Genomic DNA, 27,608 nt, shown 5'->3' on the forward strand with positions numbered 1-27,608 from the left:
CATCCCAAGTTACACTCCTGGGAGACTGCGCGGTATATTTTCCTATCAATACTTTTTCTGTTACCCGTTATGCCTTCTACTGTATGACAAACTAATGACCATTTCCATATGACTTCTGAGATGATTATATATTTTTTCTTGTCAGCTTTGTGAGACCAATGATTTCACTGTTGCGGTCAGCCTTGTTTAAATCTAAGGTGTCCCAAACGGTGCCTTCCACTTTGCCTGTGCGGTAGCACTACTCGTAATCTCGGCTGATTACACAAATTAGCACAACTCTCACTTCTAGTCTCGAAGGATCAAGCTGAGGTTTTTGTTTTTGTTTACATTGATTAGGCTCGCTATTGGCTGTCTAGCCGGGACACTGCCCCTATCAGTGACTTCGTTGTATCACTGACGCTTGACGCACTCAATAGCGCGTCACGTGTACGACAGTGACCAATGAGGGCACGCGTAATATATTCCCTTCAACAACACACCGCCGGCACCTCCCCAGACGGCACAGATGCCGCGAGGAAGTACCGACGGATAGGTGAGTGCGCGCAGCGCTGTCAGAGCTATAGCACGCATTTTTTGAGCCACACCACGCATTCTTGAGCATGCGATCCGTTACTAACGGGCCCTTTGAGTTTTCTTGTTCCATGCATTTGCAGTCATCCTCGCATGGGACACGCAGTGTTATTCGCATTAGTACGGACATTAGATGTTCCTACGTTTGGGCTAAGCTTAGTGGGCAATGGGTCCTGTAACTAAAGACAACATGCAATAGGATATATCCTCCGGGTACAAACGGTTATGAAATTTTCTACCGCCACACTCCAACTGCTAGCATCTAGCAATGACATGTGCTCTCATTGATCAAATCCAGGCATGATACGGTGGATGATTCTTCTTTGAATTTATTCACCCTTTTTAGAGCGGTGCTTCACCAGTCCTGAGCCGCAGCCAGGCGAGGTGAGGTGTATACTTCTTACTAATCAGGTAAGAAGTACCCTGTGAAACTTGAAATGCTTCAATTTCCACTATTTGTATTTTACACCAATCTGGTCAGTGTGCCTGTTCAGAGTCCAAGTTATGGACCACACCTATGTGGATTTATTGCACCAGGTTTACTAGACAGGCTTGTCTCAGACAGGTATATGGGGGGATTAGCTCACGCCATGCTTTTTATTTCAGCCCATCGCTGAGTGTATGAAGAGATCTGGAACAGACACAACCTGGAGGTTCAGGTGACTTTTCTGTGTCGTTCCTACACTACATTTCACTTATCTGTCACGTTGGGTTTCTTTGTTTGCAGTAGCTGTATTTAATAGGTCCTGAAGAAAGCAAGGCTAGTGGCCAGTTTTGCTGAAACATGTCGACCACGTCACACCACTAGACAGGTTATAAATTCACCCTGTCTTGGCTATTTTTTAACATTGGTGCTAGGAGTTATACCTCATTAAATTAGTTTTTGCTCCTTAAAACCAATTGTATTCACCCTCTTATACTTTTCCTGGTTTTTTCTTGCACTGCACATTACACCTTTTTCAACCCTGTCAGTCACTTTACCAACACATATGGTTTCAACCATAACACTAACACTTACTGACTAACAGGAAGTTTTACCCCTTTCTGCTAGAACACCAAGATCTGGTATAGTGTTGATCCTCGGAGCCCCAAATGATGAAGGGCGGTTCCGAATGGTGACTGATGGGAGCCAGAGACCAGACACTGATCTTGATCTGGCACATTTTATAACCCTTGCCCCTTAGTCATATGGCCAGTGAGAGCGCCACACCTGTTCTGTCTTTGACAATTTAGCCGTTTTCTTGTTTATATCACTTTAACACCCGCACACTGAGCCTCAGATATTATGCAGTCTTCCTCCACTATCAACCGTCTCAACTATGTTACTCTTAATTGACCTATGTGCGTGCTGTAATCTTTTTTGCATTCTATTAAATGGGCCATCCTCCTGCCACTTCCCACGCTGCTGAATCCTGAATGTTTAATAGGCCTGACTGGGGCTTAGATTGCCACATAAGACTCTCTTGGAGTCCAACAACTAAGGGACTTATTTACAAACCCCTTGCACCGCCCGTACATCACTTATTCCCATGTTAAAAGTGACCCACTGGCGGCTCAAGGGATTTGTAAATAAGCTCCTAAAGGAGCAAAAACTGGTGTGAAGGCCAGGCCCAGGACAGGCAGGCAACCAGAACCATGTTGTTGACGGGCTTTGCTGCCTCCCTTTGCATCGCGGACTTGGCGCCCAGCACGCATTATGCATATGCACATTGATTTTTACTTTGTAGAAGATAAAATAAAAGATAGCCAGCTCTGAAAACAGGCTAGAACTGCTGCTGTAAGAATCTCTTTTGCAGTGTGAGCAGCACAGCCTGTGGCAGTTAGGTTCCCGGACTTTATGTCTGAGAGCGCTCGGTGTGGCAGCACTGTGCACTGTTCTAAAGCTGGCACTGGCTGGCACAGTGAACACTCAAAAGGCATGCACCCCAATGGGACCACTCATATGGAGAATATCCTTATTATAATTACATGTCAGCAGTTGGCGAGCTCTTTAGACGTGGGCCTCTTCTTACCTCCTTATAATTGTACATGGCGAGGTCTGAAATAGCATGAGCATCTGGCACCCGCAGTCTTGAAAATTCAGGCAGGCAGAACTCTGGAAAATAAAATGACCTTTTACACAAAGTTTTTTTTAAAAACCATTACAAAACACGTTTGTGTGAATACAGATATCATTAAAACAAGTGGAACAATTCCCACTAGTTAAAAAAGGAAAGAAACCTTGCAGTGAAGTCTTGACCAGTCTCTGCATTTTTGGCAGGGGCGGCTGGTGGAATTTGAAACTGGTGAGGCGTATGGAGATCAAATCAACGCATGGGAGCAAGACCGACGGCAATTAAGGGGATTCGGGGGGGGTTCAACCCAGTGAAGAATTTTTTTTTAAATTGGCATCTTTTTGGTGCTATTTTGAGCACTATTTCTGAGATGAATGGACTGAAAATTCAGTTCTTCTATTCATTCATAAAAGAAAACTCAAACATTATTTCTGAGAATTTCTGGGATGCCAAGCAAGTCTGACTTCTGAAGAGGGCTAGGGGTACTAAGCAAGACTGCTTTGGCTCTACCCTTAGTTAGTGATGTGAACAAGTTCAATGGACAAACCAGGGGTCTAGGGAGAGTCCCTCTCCTGAGAAAGAAATTAAAAAAAGATTTTCAAATGGTGCAATTTAAAGCAAATGAATGCAGCGATAAAGCAAGACTTATTAAGCAGTGGGAATGTATGGTCTTGAAATATTAAACACATTAAAAACCGCCCATATCTTCTTGCATTAATTTGTTCAACAGGTACTGTAATATGTTAATTGTTCTGCATGACAACTTCAGCACTTTAAAATGTATGCTATTGTTTTCCAGTGTTCCGTGCTGGCTGTGAATAAGAAAATGTGCATCAGCTTTCCCCGCAAAAAACTCAAAGCATGGATGTTAGCCAGTCCAGCCCCCTCCTTTCTCCTCCGTCCCTCATCTCTCTCTCTCTCACACCCGTCTCTCTGTGGTCTACTCTTCTCTTCCTCTGTTCCTTTTCCTTCTCTTTCTCCTCAGGTCTTCCTTTCTCCCACATCCCTCTAACATGTCTCTTTGTACTGTCCTCTTCCTCTCTGGTACTCTTTCTGCTTCCCTTCATTGACTGATTTTTTTCTTGCTCCCCTGTCCTTCCCCCAATTAGTATTTTCCTCCCCTTTTACCTCTCTCTTTTTGCTCTCTTCTGTTTCCTCTTCCATGACCTTTTTGCACAGTTGCATTTCTATCTGCCGTATTTCCCTTTGTCTTTCTGCCTACATGGTTATGACTGTAGTGATGCCCACACATGGCAGTCACTAGGACCTGCCCGAAGTGGGAGGAGGGCGGGCGGAAAGGGAGGAGTCGGGGACCTGGAACGGCAGTTAGCCGTTAGTCTAGGAAGAGGAAACACGCAAATAAAGAAGGTCTGTGAATATCACCCCGTGTCTGTGTGGATTACTGTGCCAGACACTACAACTGGCGACGAAGGTGACCAGATCCCAGGCGTGTGGACGGCTACTGCAGCAACCAGGCGGTAACTGACCAGCCCGGAGCTCGCCCCACGTGTGGATGCTGGAGCACGCTGCATAAAAGCGCCCACCGGGAGCTCACCCCGGCGGCCGAAAGAGCGGAGATCGCCCCATGTGTAGCGGCTGGAGTGCGCTGTACAAAGTGCCCACCGGGAGCCCACCCCGGCGGCGGAAGAAGCAGAGCTCGCCCCACGTGTGGAGGCTGGAGCGCGTCGCTCAAAGTGCCCACCGGGAGCCCACCCTGGCGGCAAAAGGCAAGAAAAGCAACCCCACCTGCAGTGGTGACTCTGGCAGTAGATCGTGGCTGTAATCGACAAGCTGTGAGTGGGGAGTGAAGCGCCAAGTAATTGAGTGTCTCCAGTAGAAGAAACGAACAAAAACGACCGAAATCTCGCCGAAAACGAGATTCCCGAACGGCCATCTTAGAGTCAGGCAACATTGTCCAATCCCCTGCGAGGGATCACCGGCGGCCATTTTGAAGTCAGGCAGAAGACCTGAATTGGCAAACAAACCCTAGCGAATGCAACAGAGATAGCAAACAAGCACTGGCGAGTGCAATAGACCCAACAAACAAGCACTGGCGAGTGCAAAGAAGACAATAAACAAGCACTGGTGAGTGCAATAGATCAAACAAACAAACACTGGCAAGTGCAACAGACCTAATAAACAAGCACTGGCGAGTGCAGAGAAGACAGTAAACAAGCACTGGCGAGTGCAACGAAAAAGTAAAACAAGCACTGGCGAGTGCAACAAAAAATAATAAACAAGCACTGGTGAGTGCAACGAACGAAGTAAACAAACACCAGCGAGCGCAACGAAGAGCAAGAAAGAGCCCGCAAGAGCAGTCAAGAACCAAAAAAAAAATGGTTGAACAAACTCCCATGGGGATGTACGGGGCCTCGTTTTTGCGCCGCCCAGAGCCTCTCGCTCTTGAATATGGCGGGGGCATGGGCCTACGATGGCAAGAATGGATGGAGGACTTTACAAACTTTATGAAAGCGTCGAAAGTAATGGACAAAGAAGAACGACTGATGGTTCTCAAGAACCTGATCGGAAAAGAAGTCGGTCAAATAATAAAGGAACTACCCACGGAGTCTGCAGACTCGTGCGATAAAGTATGTGAAGCACTCGATCGCAAGTTTGCACACAAGAAGAATGTAGACTATGAGCGGTACACATTCAATCTCGCCACGCAAGAAAGAGGGGAACCAATAAGCGTATTCGTCACGCGCCTGAGACGGCTGGCGAGATACTGTGACTTCGACAAGTTTTCCACCAAAGATGCCCTTCGACTACGAATCATAGAAGGCTGTACTTCAGAGACACTGAGACGCAAGCTGCTCAAGAAGAGCTACTCGCTGGAGGACATTGAAAAAATGACGAGAATAGAAGAGCAAGCCGATGAACATGCAAAGAAAATGGAAACCGACAGAGGGGAGAAACGAGAACCAGAGACACGAGAACAAGCATTCAGGACACAATCTCGACCAGCGCATGGACGATCGCCGCCTCAAGGGCGGTCTCACAGATCGAAGAAACACTACTCACAATCATCCAAGAGACACACCAGCACGAGCCACAACAAAAGGCACTCCGACAAACAACTCAAATGCTATAGGTGCGGTTATGACTTCCCACATGCAGACGCCTGCCCAGCACTAGGACAACGATGCAAAAGTGTGGCCGGGATGATCACTTTGAAAGTATGTGCAGAACAGTGTACAAAAGAGACCCGCGAGGACCACCGCGACAACACAATCATTCAAGCAGTCGTCATCACGTCCGAGCAGTCCAGGATAGACGAGACTCATCCACTGGGTCGTCACAATCGAGCGGCCACTCCTGCCGAACATATCAGTCACGACTATCATCATCCAGGGAGTCCAGATCTGTCTCTCCCATCCCAAGAGTCCGAAACAAACACGTCTACTGTGTGGCAGACCCTGACTGGCTGAAGGAATATCGGCGGCTGGACATCAGGGTAGGTACTCATCCTACCAAATTCCTGCTGGACAGTGGGGACGTCACTGTACTACCTACCCGTAGTGGAGTACCAACGCATGAGACCACCTCCCGAATTAGTCGACGCTCACGTACGAGTATATATATGGATGTAAAAAAAAAACACTACCGTGTCTGGGGAAGTTCGCAACTGAGTTGTCGTACCAAGATCGCACTATACAGGCCTATATCCACGTCATCGAAGGGCCCGAGGCAGACTGCCTCCTAAGTCTGGCCACTGCCGAGCAGCTAAAACTAGCTGACGTCTTGTTCCAAGTGGAGGACAAACCAACCGTCATCCAACAGTTCCCCAAGCTCTTCCAAGGCCTCGAAAAAATGAAGAACTGCCAAATAAGACTGCATATCAATGAACAAATCCCACTGGTGGCCCAGCACCACAGGAAGATCCCTTTTCACCTGCAAGAAGCCGTAGAGAAAGAGCTATACGAACTTCTAGAAGCTGGCATCATAGAAAGGACGGATGGACCGACACCATGGGTATCGCCAGTGGTGGTAGTCCCAAAGAAAGGAGACACTAGCCGAGTCCGTCTATGTGTGGACATGAGAGCACCCAACACAGCCATAGAGAGGGAGAGACATCCAGGCCCTCACATCAGTGACATGATCACGTCACTGAATGGAGCGAAAATATTCTCAAAACTAAACCTCAACAAAGGATACCACCAGCTTGAACTTCACGAACAGTCAAGATACATCACAACTTTCTCGATGCATCTGGGACTATTCAGGTATAAAAGACTAAGCTTTGGGGTGTCCTCAGCAGCAGAAATATTCCAAGAAGCCATCAGAAGAACAATTCATCACATCCCTCATGTATTAAATTACAGTGACGACATCCTATTCTACGGAGCAACCACTCAAGAACACGACAGAGCACTGGATCAGGTCTGTCATGCCCTGATGGAAGCCAACCTCACACTCAACCAAGTAAAATGCGAGTTTCACAAGCCAACGCTGACATTTTTTGGTCACATATTCTCTGGAAATGGCATGAAACCAGACCCTGAAAAGGTAGCAGCGCTGAACGACACACCGAGCCCAGATGATGTTGGTGACGTCCGCTCGTTCTTAGGCATGGCCAGCTACTGCTAACGCTACATACCTGACTACACCACAATAAGCCACCCACTGAGAACACTCACCAAACAAGGACAGCCATTTCAGTGGTCCCCCGACTGTGAAGAAGCATTCAGAGAGATCAAGAGATCGGCAGAGTCAGCCAAAAATCGGGCTTACTTCAATCCAAAGAAGAAAACGGAAATAACAGTGGATGCTAGCCCCGTAGGACTGGGAGCCATCTTGGCACAATACGACAGAGAAGAAGACCAACGACACATAGTGGCATACGCCAGCAGGAGTCTCACAGACACTGAGAGAGCATACTTCCAGCCAGAAAAAGAAAGCCTGGTCGTAGTATGGGCGTGCGAACACTTCCAATCATTCATCTTTGGAAAACACTTCACCCTAGTGACCGACCATCAAGCACTAACCACGATCTTTGGAGACCCTCGAGCGAAAATGCCACCGAGGATAGAGCGATGGGGCCTCAGGCTACAAGAGTATACTTATACCATCATACACAAGCCAGGAAAAGCTGCAAATCCTGCAGACTACATGTCCAGACACCCCACCAAATACAGTCACTCAGAGCAATCAATCGCAGACGAATACCTTCACTTTGTTGTAGATCAATCAAGACCCCCAGCCGTTCCGTTGGAAGCCATCTGCGAAGCGACTGAAGCCGATGTCACACTACAAAAAGTAAAACGTCGGATCCAAACGAACAGCTGGCGACACCCACAAGCCAGGGGACCACAAGACCAAGACCTGACAGCATTCAAGCACGTCCATGACGAACTATCAATAGCGACCAATGGGCTCATCCTACGAGACACCAGAATTGTTGTACCACGAGAACTCAGACAAGGAGTCATAAACCTAGCACACAAAGGACATCGGGCATAGTAGCCACTAAAAGAGCACTCCGCGAAAGAGTCTGGTTCCCAACGCTGGATCTGATGGTCAAAACAACATTAAAAGACTGCCCACAATGCCAACTGGTAAGCCGCCCAGATCCACCTGCTCCGCTACAAATGTCTCCACTACCGGAGGGCGCCAGGCAACAAATCGCCCTCGACTTCTATGGGCCAGTCAAATCAAGCTAATATGTCTTGGTCCTCATGGACGAATACTTCAGATTCCCCATCGCACATCTGTGCACATCCACGAAAGCATCTAGCACCATACCGATCTTAGAGGAGGTATTTGCCGCATGGGGCATCCCCCAAGTGGTGAAGTCCGACAACGGGCCCCCATTCAACAGCCATGACTTCGCCGAGTTTGCCCGACACCTCAATTTCAAACACCGGAAGATCACGCCACTATGGCCCCAGGCGAACGGAATGATCGAACGTTTCATGACCACAATTAAAAAAAACATTCAGCAAGCGGAGCTCACCCGAAAGGACATCCAGACAGCACTAAACGAAGTGCTAAGGGCCTACCGAAACACGCCCCACTCAACCACAGGCAAATGCCCCGCCACCCTCATGCTGAGGCGACCAGTGCGCACGAGGCTACCGATGATGATCACTGCAGAGAGTTAACGGTATCCAGACTCAGACCACGAAGAGATAGTGGCCAAGGACAAAATAAAGAAAGAGAAAATAAAGGACTATGCGGATGAACGACGACATGCCACCCCCGCCCAAATCCGCGAAGGTGACTGGGTACTGGCACGGCAAGAACAACGCCGAAAGTCTGACTGCAGATATCACGAGACGCCACTGAAGATGATACAACAAAAAGGAACAATGATCACGGCGGAAAACGATGGAAAACGCATGACCAGGAATACGACGTACTTCAAAAGATGCAGTCCTGAGGTCAAAGAACTATTGACGGAACATAAAGCTGAGAGAAGAGAACCAGAGACATTGACCAGTCACAGTCAAGCTCTAAGGGGGACCCCTGATGAACCAGAACTGAACAATCCTGAACCTGAATCACCCCCCAGATGGGTCATCACAAAACCATCTCGCCTGATTGAAGAACTGTAAACAGTTACTGTGTGTGAATATAATGCTGTGTTCTTTTGCTTTTCTTTTGTGTACAGAGGGGGGAGATGTAGTGATGCCCACACATGGCAGTCACTAGGACCAGCCCGAAGTGGGACGAGGGCGGGCGGAAAGGGAGGAGTCGGGGACCAGGAACGGCAGTTAGCCGTTAGTCTAGGAAGAGGAAACACACAAATAAAGAAGGTCTCTGAATATCACCCCGTGTCTGTGTGGATTACTGTGCCAGACACTACACCACCGTCCCTGTTGGAGAGAAAGCACGGTTTCACCTCTGCGCATATTGGCGCTGTCTGTGCCTAACCGACAAGCAGCTCTGATTGGCCTGAAGTCCACCAACTAGAAGCCCCAGCCTTCGGCACTCGGTTCCCTGCCTGTGCAACTCACTTTCACTGAACTCCTGCTGCCCTGCCCCTTCTGTGCTGACTTCTTCCGGCGGCCTGAATTTGTAAATGTGAGTGACGGCAACGGCACACACTTTTGTTTCTCAGTCAACTCCTCCACTCATGCTCAAATGAATTAGTGGGGCAACGCCCAAGCACCCTAATGGATGTACCGCCCCTGATTTTTGGGGCACCCTAGATGGACCTAGGAGTGGCGAAAATACTACACCCCGAGTCACATCATCTGGATCTGTGGAAATGTACGCAGACAGGTGAAACTTATTGCCACGGAAATGGTTTCTGATCTGTGCAAGTACTTTGTTGATAGTCATCTAACTTCTCAGTATATTTATTTTCAATCACATTGAAGCATATCAACAGTCTGCCATATAGGATGGAGTAACTATATGAATGAGAATAGAAAAAGTACCCAACTACTGTTGGGGATATGCACATCTTACAACGTTGTATGAACTCCTTCCCCTGCAAAAAATCCACATTCCTAGAGATGTAAGAGACCCCCTATTATTTGCTTCAACAAAAATGTGTTTGTATAACAACAGAAATGTTGATAGTGCTTTATGAATATCACGGTTGGCTTGGCCAAACCATCTTGTGCAAACCTAAATCAATCCAGCATATTAATAGGAAAATTCTGCAGTATGTCTTTGTTTTGTGTTTTGTCCTGTTTTCAAACATTTTAGTCTTCCTTACTGTCTTATTCGTGACTTCAAAAATTTGACTAGAGTGAAGTATGATAAAAAAGTTTAATTATAGCAGAGAATACAGACAAAGACAGCCCTTTCTATACTTTCATGTGTTAATGTTGCACTTTGATCATGATACCCAAAGGCCTGATGACCGAATACTTAATAAAAATGAATGCAGCATTCAATTTGAATTTCCTGTGTCCTACCTAACTCGGGATTTTCCTTTACCATTTATTTTAATATGTTTCCTTACCGATGTCATTCTGGTACTGTTCCATCAACTCCGAAAAAAGCAGGCAGTCTTCAAATCCCTGCAATCATAAAGGAGAGCAAATTAGTTATTTACAAACAAAGAATACTTTTAGAGGTTGAGGTTTTTACAACTCCTAAACAAAACTAAGATTTTTGGAAATATTTGCAGTAAATTTGTAAAAGAGCCATATTTTTGCTGTGACTCACATATTCAACCCATGATCTAACAAGCCCGTTAGGGGTTTGTCCAGTGGGCATTTGTGTTAGTAGTTTCGTAAAGCACCTGCCTTGGAGAGGCATTACATATTCTGCTAGCTCTGTATTAACCTCTAAAAAACTCTCTTGAGTGAACCAGAATAATCTGGACAGCAATAGCTTTGCTGATTGGTTAGAGTGGTAGAGATGACATAGCAAAGCATACTGGCCCAACTAAAACGTGACGGGAAGACTGAAGACCCTCCAGGAAACCTTTAAATAGCTCTTTTCATGTTCTGGCGGGGTAGCAGATTTCAGCACCACATTCTACCATAGTTAGAAGTCCGGTCCTGGGCCACAGGCCCCCAAGGACATCACCTCTCTCCCCAAAATGAATAGTCAGAAAAAAGTCTTGCAGCCCTTCTAAAAGGCTCACTGTGAGCAGGCTAACAGGTAATAATCTACTGTGAGTTGTTGGTAAGTCAAATTACCTTTTAAAGCATATCTCGTATTACAACGACCTATTTGTTAAAAAAAAAAGGCTATATCAATTATGAAAATGCGCATTATTTTGTATTTTTGGCATTTACTTTTGCAGCGATTCAAATAGGCAATACTGATACTAATTTCCACTGAATAGGAGTCAACGATGCATTTGATATGTCTATAGTTCTCTCATGTACATTCAGGAACCCATACTTGAGAGAGACTTTTAAGTTGACAGTATAATTAACTGTTCTGGAGTTGTTCTTCAAAGAGGATGTGTCTTGGAAGTTCTGGCTGGCCTGCGTCTACTGGAGCAATATCAGGGCTGATTTGCAAACAAATTGACTGGATTGCAAACAAATTGACTGGATTAGATGTATGTACCTGTGACAATTTCTCTACTCAGGATTCTCTGCATTTTGTTTTATTTTGTGAATATTTTTTGCATATCCGTAATCGTTTCATAATACCGATTTGAAAAGGCAAAGGTTTTACTCATGCAAAACCGGCTTTTATTTATTTGCAAATGTTGAATAATATATGGGAAATTTTTTATATAGCTAGTTTTTTAACCACGGCTGTCAGGATTAAGCAGAAAGGAAGTGCTGCTAATATTGTAAATCTGGTGTCAGGACTTGTATGAAATGTTCCCCTTTTTATTCTGTATATTAATAATTTAATTATGTCATTTTTGATAAATCGTGATGATTACGTTTATTTAATATTTTTTGTAAAAAATGTTTGTAATGTATTGTTGTAGTATACTTTTATGGTTTTAATTAACTGAATAAAGTGAATTTGACTGACTGACTGGATTGCAGCCAGAAAAATTACAAATAGCTCGGATTTCAAACTTTGTAACCATAAAGGTGTATGCTTTGTTTTCCCAGCAAGACACTCTAAGTGGACCAGGTATGACTTGACTCCAGTGCCTGCTGTGCTAAGGTCCATTAAACCACACTTCACCAATGTGGCATACTACAGCTGAAGCAATTAGAGGCTGATATAGGAAGGAACCTGGAAGTTTAGGCTGGCCTGTCACTAGAGGAATTAGACGAAGATTGTTATGCAGAATGATGGTTCCTGTCTTCATTAGCACAATGAGCACAAAAAATACTCCAATTGCTCCAAATCTTGTCCAGTAATTTTTGATTTCTTTACAAAATCCAATAAAGCAGTCACAGACGTTACACAAGGCATAGAAGTCATTAATTCCTAATTAGCTCTGGTTAGTCCTTCAGACCAATTAAATCCTCACTTGAATTTGCGTACGGATATGACTATGCCATTGTTAGCTAATGGTCAAGAATGGGATGGATGACCCTCTTTCTGTTTATCAGCCGGATAGGAGGGAAAGGAGGCGGGGAGGGGGGAATTGAAGGAACCCTCCTTTGGTTTAAAATCTCTGGCACTAGATCTAGACTTGTATTGGGAAAGTTGTATCCTTCATTTTGTCACTCTTGGAAAAATCTGGGTCAAATCAGTCATGTATTGGACATATTGTTTTCCATCCTTATAGGGGTTACAAACCTGACTCCCCATGGGGTGGCTGAACACTATCACACATTATTAAGGAGTCAAAATCAATTGCTATTGATGGTAAATGTGAGGTCAATATTACTGCTGTTCAATTGGGCAAATCCAGTATGGTAAAAGATCTCTCATGTAGAGCAGACTCTAAAATATTTAAATCAAATCAGGAGCAAGTATATTGTTTAAAATCATTATCTGAAGAACTAATGCAAAAGGCTTCTTTAAAGTCATCGAAAGCAGAGTGGCTTTCAATCTTTAGTCAAGGGCCAACATTATTTGTGTGTATACAATTTCCAGCTACATCAAAGTATACTCTTGATTCTACAAAGGGTGATCAAAGCATGGATAGAAACCTAATTAAGACCCTCCGGCAATAAGAAAAAGAAAGGGAGAAGTAAGAACAAAAGGCACATCATAAAACAAAAGTGAAGAAAATCAGATCTGAGAATGTGTCACCTGTGAATAATCCTGAGCCAGCTTTTCTTCTATCTCCCCTGCCTGCACCAGCCAATATTTTAATTCTGGCTTTTCACATTGTTCACAGTCAAAATCCATCTGCTAAGCCTGAGGTGGACTTTGCTGAAATGCCTATCGTGGCACCCCAACATTGCGTCAGCACCTGACAATGTTATGGGATTTACTTCAAATCCTCAATCTTGTGTTGGGGATAACCTTAAATGTTTAGATCATGTTGATGCTCTAGTTAGTGAAGAAATAGTTCACAAATTACGGCTGGAACATAAGATTATTTAAAGTAAAGACACTTCTATCCAAAAGGTGCAGCAGAGAACAATGATAATATGGTCCCTAATACTGTCTGGCAAGGTGTATAAGCCTGGAAAGATTCTTGGCCTTCAGGTTTATTAAATCATGGGGCAAATATTTTTGTCTCACAAGTGCATCGAACAGTTTCTGGAAATGTTTCATGCATTTCAAATAGAGATCATCTGGGTTTAGATCAAAAAGGTTGGACTTCGTTTATTGTTCTATAATGAAATGCATATTTTTAATAGAGGGCCCATTTTGCATTCTCTTTCGGAAACTGAGATACTAAAATCAGTGAAAAGCAGTGATATCAAAAAGTGTGTATATAAATTAGGGGGCGTGGTGGAAAACTCCACTCCGCCAGAGGAGTTCGCAGGTTTGCCACTCTGCACTCATCTTGGAGCATGGAGTACAGCAAAACATTTTGCCACAACTCTGACACCAGCCACGTGGCAAAGTTTACCACCCACTGAGTTCCTGAATGCAGAGCTTACCTGCTGTCTTGAATCCGATCCTACGGGAAACCTACTTTGCACAAACTGAAAGGCGGTACTTGGAGAAGCTCTTGGCTGTAAGGTGCCATTGAGATTTCAATTGGAAAGTGAAGTAGCCAGTATGAAAACATGTTCCATGGGCACCACGGAAGTGTCAGTCCGGTCTACACTGGAAGAACTGAAGCAACCACCACTGTAATTACGAACTTCAGATAGTACCATATAGTTCCACTATAGCACTAGAATGCTGGGTTTTCTACACACTGTACCATCTCCTGTGTGTTACATTTAGTTTCCTGTGCAGGTCTGCTTCGTGAACTGAAGCCCTAGTAGAAGGATGCTTCACCCGACCAGATCTTGATGGCGTGGATCGTGAGACGGAGCAGCAGCCCCAGGATTATCTGTGGAAGAACAACCCGCTGTCTCGCTGTGGAGGGGCAGCAGCGTGCAGTGGGCTCCCACTGCGCATCTGACAGCAGCTGTGGCACACAACCTGCTTCCTGTGACTCTGGCAGTATCTGTCTGCCTCTCTCCACTCCCCACTCCAGAGCCCCCTTCAGTGCAAGTAACCTCGAAGGCCCCTGCTCATCCTGCTGACCCCACTGCTGCCGGGGTGGCGCAGCCACACACCAAGTTGGGACAAAGAGTGAGCAGGCATGGTCTGGAGACTGGCAGGTTACCCCGTGCAATAGGAAATTTACTTGCACTTAACTGCGTATGCTGGAATTAAAACGCAAGTAACGACCATTTTGTTTTTTACTTTGGGGCAGCCAGTGCCGCTTGTTCCAGTTGGAGCGGAAACTGCAAATCATAGCGATTTGAGTTAGTTGGCAGCATTTGTGATCAGAGAGGAAGCAGGGATCAGGGGCACTTTGTGAATGTTGTAGGTGGCCTAGGATTACACCCCTGCTCATGGAACTCTGTGGAATTTGGTGGAGTTTTTTTGGTAACTCCGCGGAGCGAAACTCCTAGAGGTCCGGCCAGGCCGAATATACGTTCCTCAGGTCCTTTACCCAACACAAGTATTACCTTTGGGTACACGATTATTGTAAATCTAATAATGCAGCAATGTAATCCCTGTTGGACACAGAATGGATTTAAATTTTAACAAGGCTAAGATGTCAGGTCAGAGTAAGAATAAGAAATGGTTGTTCCCAGGGCTTGATAAGGTCATGCTGCAAGAAAACCTCAAGTATGTTGTTGTATCAAGAGGCAAAGGGGGCTGAGTTATAAAAATCTGGCAAACTGTTCCACATCATATTCAAGCACTAGAGAAGGGGAATAAGATAGCTAAATGGAGTTGGGTGGAGGGAACTTTGAACAACAATTGCCCCAAACTGTTGGGAGTCATGGAGGTAGCTCCTGTGAATCTATTATATCTTGGAATCTGGCAGGTTTGGCCAAACATAATCAAAATAGAATTTCTTAGAGTTCTTCAATCCAGCAATTATATGCCTGCAAGAAACATTGGCCTGTTATGTGTTTATGCATGAAAATTATTCGTTTTTTGATTGTGATGCAAATTCTACCTCCAAGGGGCATGCTTGTGGGGGAATTGCGATTTTGTTAAGGAATAAACAGCCTGATTCATCAAGCTGAATAGCGCTCGCAAAGGGCCAGATTCTGAGAATCTGGCCTTTTGCGAGTGCGATTTTTGCATTTGGGATTCATCATCCCAAATGCAAAAATCGGTAATTGCGATTTCGCAAATTAGCGAGGAATTACATTTAAGGAATCTCTATTTGAGATTCCTTAAATGTAATTAATCATCCATTTTAAAATAGCGAATTCGCAATTTCGGCCCGATATTTACCGCGAGGTCAAACCTCGTGGTAAATAGCGAAAACTTAGAAAAATGCTTTTAAAAGCATTTTTCTAAGTTGCATGTTGCACACACACATGTCCTTTGGACATGTGTGTGCGCAACACCTGTTAAAATTTGCATTTAAGGGGTGCTACAGGGTGTCCTTTGGACACCCCTGGCACCCTTAAAATCGCTATCTTATTTGCGATTAGCAAATTGCTAATCGCAAATAAGGAATACTCCCCATTCATTCCTATGGGCCTTTTGGCCCATAGGAATGAATGGGGAGTTATTCCTTATTTGCGATTAGCAATTTGCTAATCGCAAATAAGGAATATGTAGGAATCGCATTTTTTTTTGCAATTCCTACATGAATCCCGTTTTGCGAGCCTGTAATAGCGATTCCTTATGAATCGCTATTATTGACTTGCAAAACAGGTTGTTGATGAATCAGGCTGAAAGTCAACTGGAATCATGAATTGCTTATCCATCCCTCCAATTTATGCATGTGTCTAAAACTAAAATGGTCAAAAAAGAAAGGTTAAGGGGTTCCTCTTTTCTTCTGAAAGCCCCTAGTCTAGATCTAGTAAGCTCAATCTTCACTTTTAACATGTGATATTAGTAATTTGGAAGACTTACCTAAGTAAATAATTGCAGGTAACCTAAATGGAAAACATCGCCAACTCTGCATATTTGTCCTTTGCAAACCTGGAAAAGGAAGACGCCTAGACAATCCCAGAGGCAGTTTTCCCCCCTAAGAATAGGAAAGACGGGGTGTTATATTGCAGGATTCTCTTAGAAAGTTTGAATTTGTGTTTTGAATGGGCAAATTCCAAATGATACGCCCACATCATTCACTTTTTTTTCTCTTCATGGACAGTCCTTGATCGATTATATGATCGTGTTGCATCAGATGTATTGGCTTATTCTAATTTAGATGTCTGACCATCTGCATTTGATCACTGTATGAATCTTGAATTAATGATGCAGGTACCAATACCATGGAATTGCTTGAGGGGTGTTGTAGTTATTAATAACTCAAATGGTCGCACTTTCTGGGCCTCCAGCAGTACATAGGGTTTAGGTTCTAGACTTTCAGAGCCTATTAAGGGCAAAGAAAGTATAAAATGTAGGGACCCTTAAATTTGGTGTGAAAGGCAAATGACATTTTCCTTAGCCAGGCGAGTAAAGGTAAAAGTCCCACACTACATTCAAAAAGATAATAAGAACTTATATGCAGTAAATCAGGAAAGAAATCAGCTGGTAATAAAACTATTTGCCCTTTTCTCCAACTAGACGAAGTGAAATGTGTCGACTTAAACAAAAGAGATCTAGATTAAAGGCCCTAGATTGAAAAAGAGAAACTGACAAGAAATGGATTAATTCAAGAGCAGCTGCAGCTTCACATTATCTTAGAAAGTACTGGTGACTAGTTGCACTGCATAGGGATTCCAGAATGAGCAATTTCCATCTCTGAAGCTGGCTGGATGAATGATATTTCCAATTTGTATGCTGATAACCAAAGTGTTATTGACCCTGTAAATCCAAGAGTGGATTCAGAACTGTACGAATTATATGGGTCTCCTTCAGTTCAAGAGATTGTGGGGTTTATCAGGGACGCCAGAGCATCGGTTGCAATGGGCCTCAATTATATCACTATTTCAATTATAAACAGGCTGATACACTCTGGGCAGCTTTTTTGCACACATTATTTGGTTATCACTATGTTTCAGGAAATATCCCCCTGTCACATTTTTCCCAAGTTTAGCTTGCAGACTTTAAAGAAAAGAAAGAAAGACTTGGAAAAGGGCAGGCTAAAGGAGCTGTGCAATAATTTGTAGCAGATTTATCGAAGCAACTTGCCGAAACCTCATCATCAAAAACCCTTTAAAACCCCACTGAAACCAAATTAGAGAAAGCAAAACCTAAAGACTTACTTTCGCTTTGCAGTACATCTTTAAAACTGTAATGTTTTTCGCAAACCTCTTCCATATAGTCACAACGGCCCTAGGCCCCGATGCTAATAGTAACTATAAAGTGTAGCAGTTAGGAGCAACATTACAGTTTGGGACCATATATCTTGCTAGGAATTGACTAGACATTAACCTCAATGAAACTTACTATTGTGCAAACTGCATTCTGGATGTCTAACCTTCCATCATCCATTTGAATAAGCCTAGATTACTTGATCCCACTATCCTGTCACAGTCGAGTGCTAAAAGAGAGCACCTGGTCATTCAGCTGAAGTACATTTGAAATGCAGCCCCAAGACACTGGTGGTAAATCACAAAATGGTACAGTTGAGGATCAGTAACCCCTGACTGCCAAAGGAAAGGCCTCACAGTGTGTTCTGTTTGCAAAGAGATATCATGAGCCCAGCTTCTTGAAACAAAAAACAGCAACACATAAATGGGTTTGATATTTAAGAATAATCATCAGGACAGAGTATAGAAAGAGAAAAAATGTAGTTAAAAAGGATAGCAAGCAATGAAAGTTATATACATTAGCTAGACAAAATAGATTCGAATGGAGAGTTTGCTCGGGAATTTGTGTTAATTTTGAGATAGAAAGAGTTCAAACCCTCTTGATACTGATGTAGTATTTTACACACATGAAATGAATTACTTTACGGTACGTGTGTGCAGTACTGTAAGTGAGGTTCGCAATAATGCTTTTTCGCCATTAAGTTTCGCAGAGGCCTGTCTTACAGCCAGTCCCCTAAGACAATTCTCCAGAGGTCAGTTCCCAACACTAGAGGTCTGATTTACAGTTTGTGTGGTGGATTTTCTGTTTACCAGTGCGGCTGATTTTTTAGATTAACAATGTGGGGCATATTTACAAGCCATAACCGCCACCGGAGAGTCACTTTTTTTGACGCTCCTGTGGCGCTGCAACATTTTCCATATTTATAAGGTGGCGCTAAGCCACTTGCATGGCTTAGTGCCACCTTGTAAATATGCTCCTTTCCGCCACAATCCTTTGTGGCAAAGGAGCGTGCAATGGGTGTTGCTGTGGGCGTTCCACCACAACACCCATTGCTTTTTGACGCTGTCCCGTGTTTACAAGGCTGAGACAGCGCCAAAAACAAATGCAATGGAATATCGGGTGTCAGAACAGCGAAACGAGGGGAAATTATTAATTTCTCCTCGTTTTTTGCTCTTTAGAAGTGTTCTGCATTCAGCAGCCCACACAGAAGGGGCAAATCGCAATTACTGATTGTTTATGTGCAGGAGTCTTTTCCTATGCATAAACAATCATCCATACAGCGCCGGCACCCTTGTCTGATGGTGGCAGGGTGCCTACACTGGGGCTAGGCTGCTTTTTTTGTGCCAGTACTAGGGGAAACAGAGGGGTGCACTATATTCTTGTGAATACGGTGCATCCCTGTGTTTTGAAAATGTCAGAGTGCGACCCTTCCAAATTTGGCGCTGCTCCGACATTTTATTGTAAACATGAACCTGTTTCTGTAATATTGATACATGTGTTGTGTTACCTTCCTATTGATGAACTTTAACTATGCTGTGTCATTGTTAGTTATGCTATTATGTTACTGATTATTTTTTTTAAACTTCTAATACAGTTAACTGTGAATTGTTTACAGGTTTCATATAGCTGAACCAATTTATTGTACACTATTTATAATAAGAAATACACTGCAGCCACAGTATTGCGTTATTTGTTCCAGCACATAATGTACCAAAAAGATGTATGTTAGCCTGCACAAAACATTTACCCTAGAACATTTTTCAAGGAGAAAATTGTAAGTTTCATATTTTGTGCTCAAGGTATGTAGGACATTCTTAATGTTTACAGTCCAAGCATATGTATGTGTAAATCCAAATCCAAAGGCTAAATATTTAGAATGCCCGGTCTTCATCAGGATAAGAGTTAAGGATGCTCCCTCCAGTGAGTGGAAATGTATACCATAGACTGTTGTCAGAAGCATCATCAAATCACTTCAATGAAAACGATAATGGTCAGGAGACAAGGATCCTCAAAACATCCAGCGCCCAATCAAATCACTGCAATCTCAGATGAGATTTTTTAGAGCATCTGGCCCTATTTCTGTCACTCTAGACTATCTTGCCCCATTTCTTTCCCCCTGACAGTGGACCCCGCCACAGTTTGAGACAGAGATGGATTGCCCGATGTGTGTCTATTGGCTCTCTCCAATAACAGTCAATGGAATAGTGTGATATTTAGCATACCCACAACGCCTCCAAAGGAAAATAAACTAAACTAGAAAAAAGAGAAGGACTTTTCTCTTCAAGCCACGCCCTGGCTGAAAATCGTTCTGAAGAAGTTGAAAATGTGGAGAAAATGCAACTTGACACTCTTTCTCATTAGATTGTCTGCTTTCGGATCTACATTAACATACATGGGGTACAACCACTGCCACTGACTGGTAGGTTGCTCTGAAAGAAGCAGATACAAGACATTAAACAGAAATGTATGGGGTTGGATACCCCGGCGGATCGAAGAGCAGACTTGGGAACTTCAGGGATCGTGCCGTCAGTCGGTGCTATAACTGATATGGGAGATGGAGTGTGTGGATGATTCTGTACCAGCGACTAGGATTAGCGTGATGATGCATTAGAGGCTCTAGTGCTGTAACTAAGGAGAGCACTAGTCTTAGGAGAAGCAACATAGGCTTCTTTGAAGGTTTGTAGTGCATTAAGGATCCCAAATTAGAGGTCCAGTTATATTAACCCCAAATTCTGGGACTGCTATTGTGGATCTGTTACGGCCATCTCAGAGGGAAGTGGAGACAAGGGCCACTACCAGAAAGAGAGATCCATCAATCAGCGGTTGTAAAATGTATGTTTTCCCAGATATCAGTGGGCCACCCTAAAAAAAAACAGAGACCGGAATTGCAAGGGATTAAGAAAGACAAACATTTTGAAGACTCACTTTGCTTTCCAGTGAAACCCAAAGTAGTTCATGTGGGCAAAACTTTCTTTTTCACACAGCCCTTATCAGCCTGGCAATTCCTGGAGACAACGACGTTTTGTGGGGGACTCAGGGACACGGGGAACCCATTACTTGATCTAAGTTCGTGTTTAATGTGCTTGCGACCATGTGAAGGATTGACCTATATTAGTCTAGAGTCATAAGGGGATTACATTTGATCTTGTGATCTTGTTATTTCTGTTTGTGTGTTTTTCTCTCTCCTTTCCTCCCAGTATCATGATGTTTAAGTGTGAGTTTTGGTCACTGTGGGATAGTTTATTGTTCTCATAGAGTGGCTATAAAAGGTGGGTAGATACATTCTATTTATTTCTTTATTTACTCTTGGAAACAGCTGAATTAAAAAAACCAGCAAAAAATACTCACCGCGTTCATTCCTTGTCCATAGAAGGGCACCATGGCATGCGCTGAATCTCCCATCAGCACACACTTGGAGCCTATGTGGAATGAAGAACATTTGACTGAAATCAAGGCCTGAGGTGGCAGCAGGAAGTAATCCCGTTTTAGAGCTTGCCTAAAAGAAATCCAAATTAAAACGGTTTAATTTATTGTGCTTAAATGGGCATCACCTTATCATTAGCATATTTGATCACGAACGAACAACACAGCTTTGTAGGCCAAATCCTCAAGTCTCAAGAGCCTGCATGCAAGCAAAAAGAGTAAGGAACTCACATCAGAACTGTGATCAACAGCTGTACAGCAACATCTTCAGGGTGTTTGTAAGGGCCCACACTCACTGTGGGAATGTTAAATGACTGGCAGAATGTTTTTTTGTGCCAGGCGCCGGGGGGTGCTAGCGCAGAAGGGCAAGAGTTGATTTCGTTAAATCTAATCTCAGTCTCTTAGCAGGGTTCCTCAGACAATGCTTAATTCCCCTGTGTGGATGGGCAGACCCTGCTCAGGCCCCGGGCGCCTTAGCTTTTTTGTAGAGTGGGTGCTAGTTCTGATCAAGACTGCACAATGGGTCAATACTGTTTGTTACCTCTCTGTAGACGCAGGAGTGAAGGCCTCGAAGTCCACTGCTATTAGTGCTCTGTGCTCTTGGTCACAGCTACCTAGATGGGTTCATGTCTCACACACAGGCAACCAAATCTTTGTATCTGCTTGCCAAAGGGGCATAGTCTGAACGCATTTTGAAATGCCAGGACAAAATCTGGAAGTGCTGTGCATAAGACATGCCATCTACCACCACCAATAAACATACACTAATAAACTCTGTATAGCTAGCCTGTCACACTTAACAAGTAGCTAAGGGCCATATGTATCATACTACCGTTTAGCGAATTCCAAATAGCGAATTTTAAGGAATCGCTATTTGAAATTCGCAAAACGATATGTATGTACAAAATCGCTATTAAATAGCGATTCTTTACCATTCCTAATTTGCGATTAGCAAATTGCTAATCGCAAATTACCCATTCATTTCCATGGGCCAGGAGGCCCATAGGAATGAAGGTGCAATTTGCGATTAGCAATTAGCTAATCGCAAATTAGGAAGTTCTTCAAGGGTGCAGGGGTGTCTCAAGAACACCCTGCTGCACCCCTGAAAAAGACATTTGGGGGCATATGGCGCACGTATATGCCCTAAGGGCATGTATGGGCGTCATATGGCACCTTTTGTTTTTTGGAAAAAAGCTTTTTGAAAAGAATTCGCAAATTACCACCAACTATAAGTTGGTGGTAATTTGCGAATCCTTAATGGCATTTTTTGAATATTTTTTGATACATTGCATTTAAGGAATCGCAAAATTTGCGATTCCTTAAGTGCAATCGCAAAATAAGGAATTGCAAATTTTGCTATTCCTTATTTTGCATCAAACATGTTTGATACATACCATTTGTCAAATTAGCATTCGCAAAGGCTGAAATTCGCAGAATTTCGGCCTTTGCGAATGCTAATTAGCTTGATGCATATGGCCCTAAATGTCTACTGCTCCTTGAGGTACAAATGAGCAGCAAACCACGCATTTTCCTGCTATGCTCCGGATTTGTACAACGCTCTCCTGGACAATATCTGACTCTTTTCTGTAAAGAGTATATAACACTTTCTTCAAATTATCTCTGTTCGGAGACCACGTGATCTGTACCCGGAAATGAAGTCATGCTGCTGCTCTTTTCTTCTCCGCCATTGCCTGATGGATGTCTAATTAACTGCCTTCGACTGCTTACTGCACAGCCCTGTAAAATCGCAACAGTCAGGTCGCACAAAAAAATGACTCAAAACAAACACAAGAAGTACGTTTCCATTACTCGTATATAATATCAGTTCTGTGTCTTTCCTAATATACCAGTCCAAATATAGATGATTATAATTGTTATTATTTAAATATTCCTGATTGCACGGCCCCCAAGTAACAAGGGGACGAGCTGGTGGTCACAGCAGAGATACGGGGGTTTCCTAGACTGGCTACTGGGTTCCTCTAAGTGACTTACTCCTGTAGAGCCATTTGCAACTTTTAACATTTCTTTCGATGACATCAAGTAACTAAACTAACACTTTTTTTCAAAATAAACTACGTAATCAGTGCAAGAACTGTCTAATGTATGGGAACTCATTCTACAATAGTTCTGTTTTGAACCCGAACAATGACAACGATTTTGATATTCCACCACTGCAGTATCATTTTCTTCTGGTGCACACATGTAATGCATATGTGTCATAATCATAGGTAACCAAATACGTTAATGAGCGTTTCTCAATAGCATTCGTTCTAACCTAAAAATAGACTACACTGGAAGAGGAAAAGATGGCGGCCAGCTAACACGTCACTTGGGGGCTCCTCCACCCAGCTGCTGCCTTTTTGATTTGTAAGCGCCCTTTCGCCACCTCTTCATACCGAGAAGTATGTGAAAAAAACAGGGGGGCAGATTTACAATAAACTAACGCAGCGCAGTGCAACTAGTCGTTTTGTGGCGCTGCGCCGTGCTGCGTTAGTTTCGAAGCACAGGCATGCAACATATTTACAACAATAAGTTGCATCTCTGTGCTTCCCCCTGCGCTGGCGCTCAAACTGCTGCCATGCGCCAGCGCAGGCACCCGTGCACCATGGTGCAAGGATGCCTGCGTCACGGGGATGATTGTTTATGTGCAGGAAGGGTTCCCTTTCTGCACATAAACAATCAGAAATGGCGTTTTACAACTTCTATGTGTGCTGCATTAGCACTCTGCCACAGGATTTCTTGAATGCTCTACATGGTACTGCAAGGCTCGTTCCTACACTATTTCTGCCCCCTTCCACTCTTACCTGGTAAGTGAAGTAGAGGAGTGATAGCATTGCAGTGTGGATGTGAGGTCTGTCTTGGATTCCCTTCCACCCTGATGTAGGGATCGCTTTGGGCAATGGAGGAGGAGGAACCCCTGTACTCCTGCATGTAGGGATGGTTGATTTTAAGCAGGGTAAAGAGAAGGGAACTGTTGTCGGAAGGGTTGTGCCTCTAACAGGCTGAAGCAAAGAAGATGCATCAATACTCACTATGACGCTTAATGGGAAGGCGCCTGTAAGACTGTTTAGTGCTGGGACACTTCTATTGGAAGTAGCCATGCACTTTACAAATTCCTTATTATCATTAATATTATTAATATTATTAGTATTAGGACCACATTCAGCCTGCTCTCCAAAAGTAGCAAAACAGAGTAAAGTGCATTGTAGGGGCATTAAAGTAAGGGATGATCATTCTTTTTCAACTAGGATCAGGCCCAGTATTTATTGGTGCTGGCTTAATAGTAAATAAGCTTTGGTTAAAATAGAAGCCACCTTCACAATCCAATGGGATGTGCGGAGAAGGCAAGGATCAATAAATCCCAAAATGGTCAGACCCAAAACAAAATGCTACAAGGCACAGGAAGGCAATCTTTGTGGGAAGGAGTATCTAATTCCCAATGTTCATAACAAGAAAAGAGGTGGAAGAACAGCAATAAAGAGAAGCAGACCTTCAATAGGCTCTTTATATATTTATCCCGTGGCTAATAACTTATTTTGAGGTCACCAGAGTCATATAGCGTGGACAGACAATTATGTTGTTGAAAAAGTAATTCTCCAGTTAGTGCCTGTGAGAGTGGAAATTAGTGTAACAGGCGAAAGGGGTGAGATGGTCGAAGAAACTAACGACTCCAGAAGTCATGATATGACAGCAGTCTCCAGTGTCTAAGCACAAGGTAAAGTAAGAACCCCTGAAGCTAGTGCCTGTTTGGCACGTGTCTCAGTAGGTAACACTCAGACAGTGGGTGAAGCAAATTCAAAGATTGAACCAGATGAGTTGATCACTACTGATAAATAGTGCCATGGCGACAGTGCAATCTATATTCAACTGTGTCAAAAAAGAGAAATTCCCTTTGGGCACCTTAATAAGAACAAAACAATTTATACATACAGACTATACGTCAATTCATCAAACATAAAAACATGTCAATCGGAGCAATGCAATAAGTAACCCAATTCTGTAAAGACAAATAGATTCAATATGCACAGTTTATTATTATAATTAAAAAACAGATTAAAAAACACTTTTAAAAAGTATATAAAACAAGGGAAAACAGAAAATATACATAGGAACAAATGATATACAGAAGTTCATCCAATTAATTCCTAAAGCTAATGAGGGAGGTACAGAAAGGGTATATTCAGCGCCAGTCAGAATACTCCTTGACCAATGTATATTGTACAAGTACAATATACATTGGTCAAGGAGTACAATCCCCACACAGCCCTCCTGCAAAATGCCGTACTGCCATTCCAACATCACTATTCAACCCCTCATTACTACACAGTTGTCACCACAACCGCAGCATTTCACCATCAAATAATCACACATGGCATTGCACTACCAGCCCCCACTGCAGTACCACCCTTCCTACTGCACTACCATGCCCATCCGCCTGTCACCATCACATCAGGGACACCCAATGCCTCTGCACATTTTAGGATAATTGTGCACTATGATAATGTTTGACTTCACATCATATTGTCGATTTACCTGGGGATGAAGATAACACAAAGGGACAAATTTACCACTGTACTGTGTGAGTGCTCAAGTGACACGAAGTGGTTCGATGCCAAGCTCTCCACCAGAAAATACCAGAGAAGGAGTCACTTGACAAAATATTTTCTACTAATTACAATCTGAAATTTCTAAAATGTTCTCAAGACCACTGGCTACTGCAAAACTAAGTAATGAAACTGGAGGTTTCTCAGGCATTACTGACAAACTACAACAGAGATATGCCAATATTCCTTGCTGGATTTACCCCACAGTTAATGGAATTGACTTTTAAACCACACCTAAAGTTTATGGGTGGGTGTTTGTCCCTCACTAAACCTCCACGTCTCCCTAAACCCTTGTACGTTAGGTGTATGTATTCCCCATTTCCAGCCACTCCCCGATCCCTCGCCATTTAATGTTAAAACATAGCGCTAAGTGTGCCAAGATCTTTACACATGGGTTGGACGCCACCATACAGAAAAGATTGAAGCAGCAGTGGTGGCAGTCTCTGCATGTTTGTTAGCTAATAGCATTCTTGTGGTATGAGATCAGTACTATTGTAACACTATCTTTACTTACTACAAAATGCAGTTTGTGAATAGGCCTTCTACTGTGCCCATGGAGTGCGACTGCTTGCCCCCAGCTTACGATGTATTTAACTATTTAGTATATGAACCGGAAGATGGTAGTTCTCACTCACAAGCCAGGGATGAAAGCTTGTGAGTGAATCAAACATTATTGCTACTGTCTGTGTGGAGATGAGTTATTTCAATTTGGAATTGACCCTTTGGGTAAATTCACCTGTGCCATCCACCCCAAACGCTCATTGCCTCCTTGGCTATTGAAATATGGTCATAATGGTTGCTCTGGTTGTATTACAGATCTTTATATATTATATATGAGGTAAAGTATCCACTGCCGCATATTATATGAATATTGAAAGTCATCAAGAAGTTCCATGGCCACATAGAAGAACGAGGCTGAATGCCCAGTTCCTTTACAATGTTATGGAACTCAAAGGTGACCTTCAATATTCTTATCATATACAGGATACTTTCTTCCTTATAATGCGTGGTCACATCACCTTTCTCACAATCCCCTTAAATCCTTTGTGCATAGATCTTTCTTATGGAAGAGAAGGCATGTTTGCAAACATGGGGAATAAGAATAGAAAAAATAAACATGTTGCTATAGATACCTCCTTTCTTTTTGAGTATACACAGCTAGAAAAACAGAGTAGAAGAAAATGTGATGTTTGTTTCATAGGTTAAACAGCTACTTTAGTTATGCTCTCAGACCTGACCTGCCTTTCCCCTTGTCTACTGGCTGTAGCACAAACACTGTGATGTCAGAACCCAATTGTAATAAGTGATTACAGTTGAGTTCTGACGGTATTTCTTTATAATGAGTGACTGGGTAAATGACAAGTTGATGATTATAAAGAAATTAGAGAAGGGTTTTTATACAAGGATTGGAGTATCCCATGTATTATAAATAATTCTGGAACATGTATTCCTTCCATATGAAACAGCATGCGACAAAAGTTTTGGAAGTCCCTTGTAAACAGTTTTTAACTCCATCATCATGCAAAGGTCCCCTCAAAATGTCAATGCACCACAAATAAATTATATTGGCAATGAAGGTCTGGTCACAGCCCCCAAGTTACAACAGATGGAAAACTAAGAAGCCATAACTTACTCTCCAATAAATGGAATAGAGTCTGGAAAGTATGTTTTGAAGAACTCCAGCACTTCATCCCCAGTGGTGAGCTGTTCGAAGTTTTCAAATGGCATGAAGAGAGTGCATGTGAACGATTTATCCTGTGGAACAAAAGCAAGATGTATC

General features: G+C 43.2%; 1 protein-coding gene across 2 annotated transcripts in view; it reads right to left on the reverse strand.

The window, feature by feature from the left end:
- KMO (kynurenine 3-monooxygenase) overlaps window positions 1-27,608 on the reverse strand; it is a 473,316-nt gene that overhangs the window by 47,841 nt on the left and 397,867 nt on the right. For both annotated transcript variants that reach the window (XM_086927255.1, XM_086927254.1), the window contains 4 exons: window positions 27,462-27,583; window positions 21,150-21,297; window positions 10,540-10,597; window positions 2,583-2,665 (listed from right to left, as the gene is read on the reverse strand). In XM_086927255.1, coding sequence (XP_086783381.1) covers window positions 2,583-2,665; window positions 10,540-10,597; window positions 21,150-21,297; window positions 27,462-27,583 — 411 coding nt within the window. The remainder of the gene's footprint in view (window positions 1-2,582; window positions 2,666-10,539; window positions 10,598-21,149; window positions 21,298-27,461; window positions 27,584-27,608) is intronic.

Source organism: Lissotriton vulgaris, chromosome 6 (assembly GCF_964263255.1).
Source record: "Lissotriton vulgaris chromosome 6, aLisVul1.2, whole genome shotgun sequence".
NCBI lineage: Eukaryota > Metazoa > Chordata > Amphibia > Caudata > Salamandridae > Lissotriton > Lissotriton vulgaris.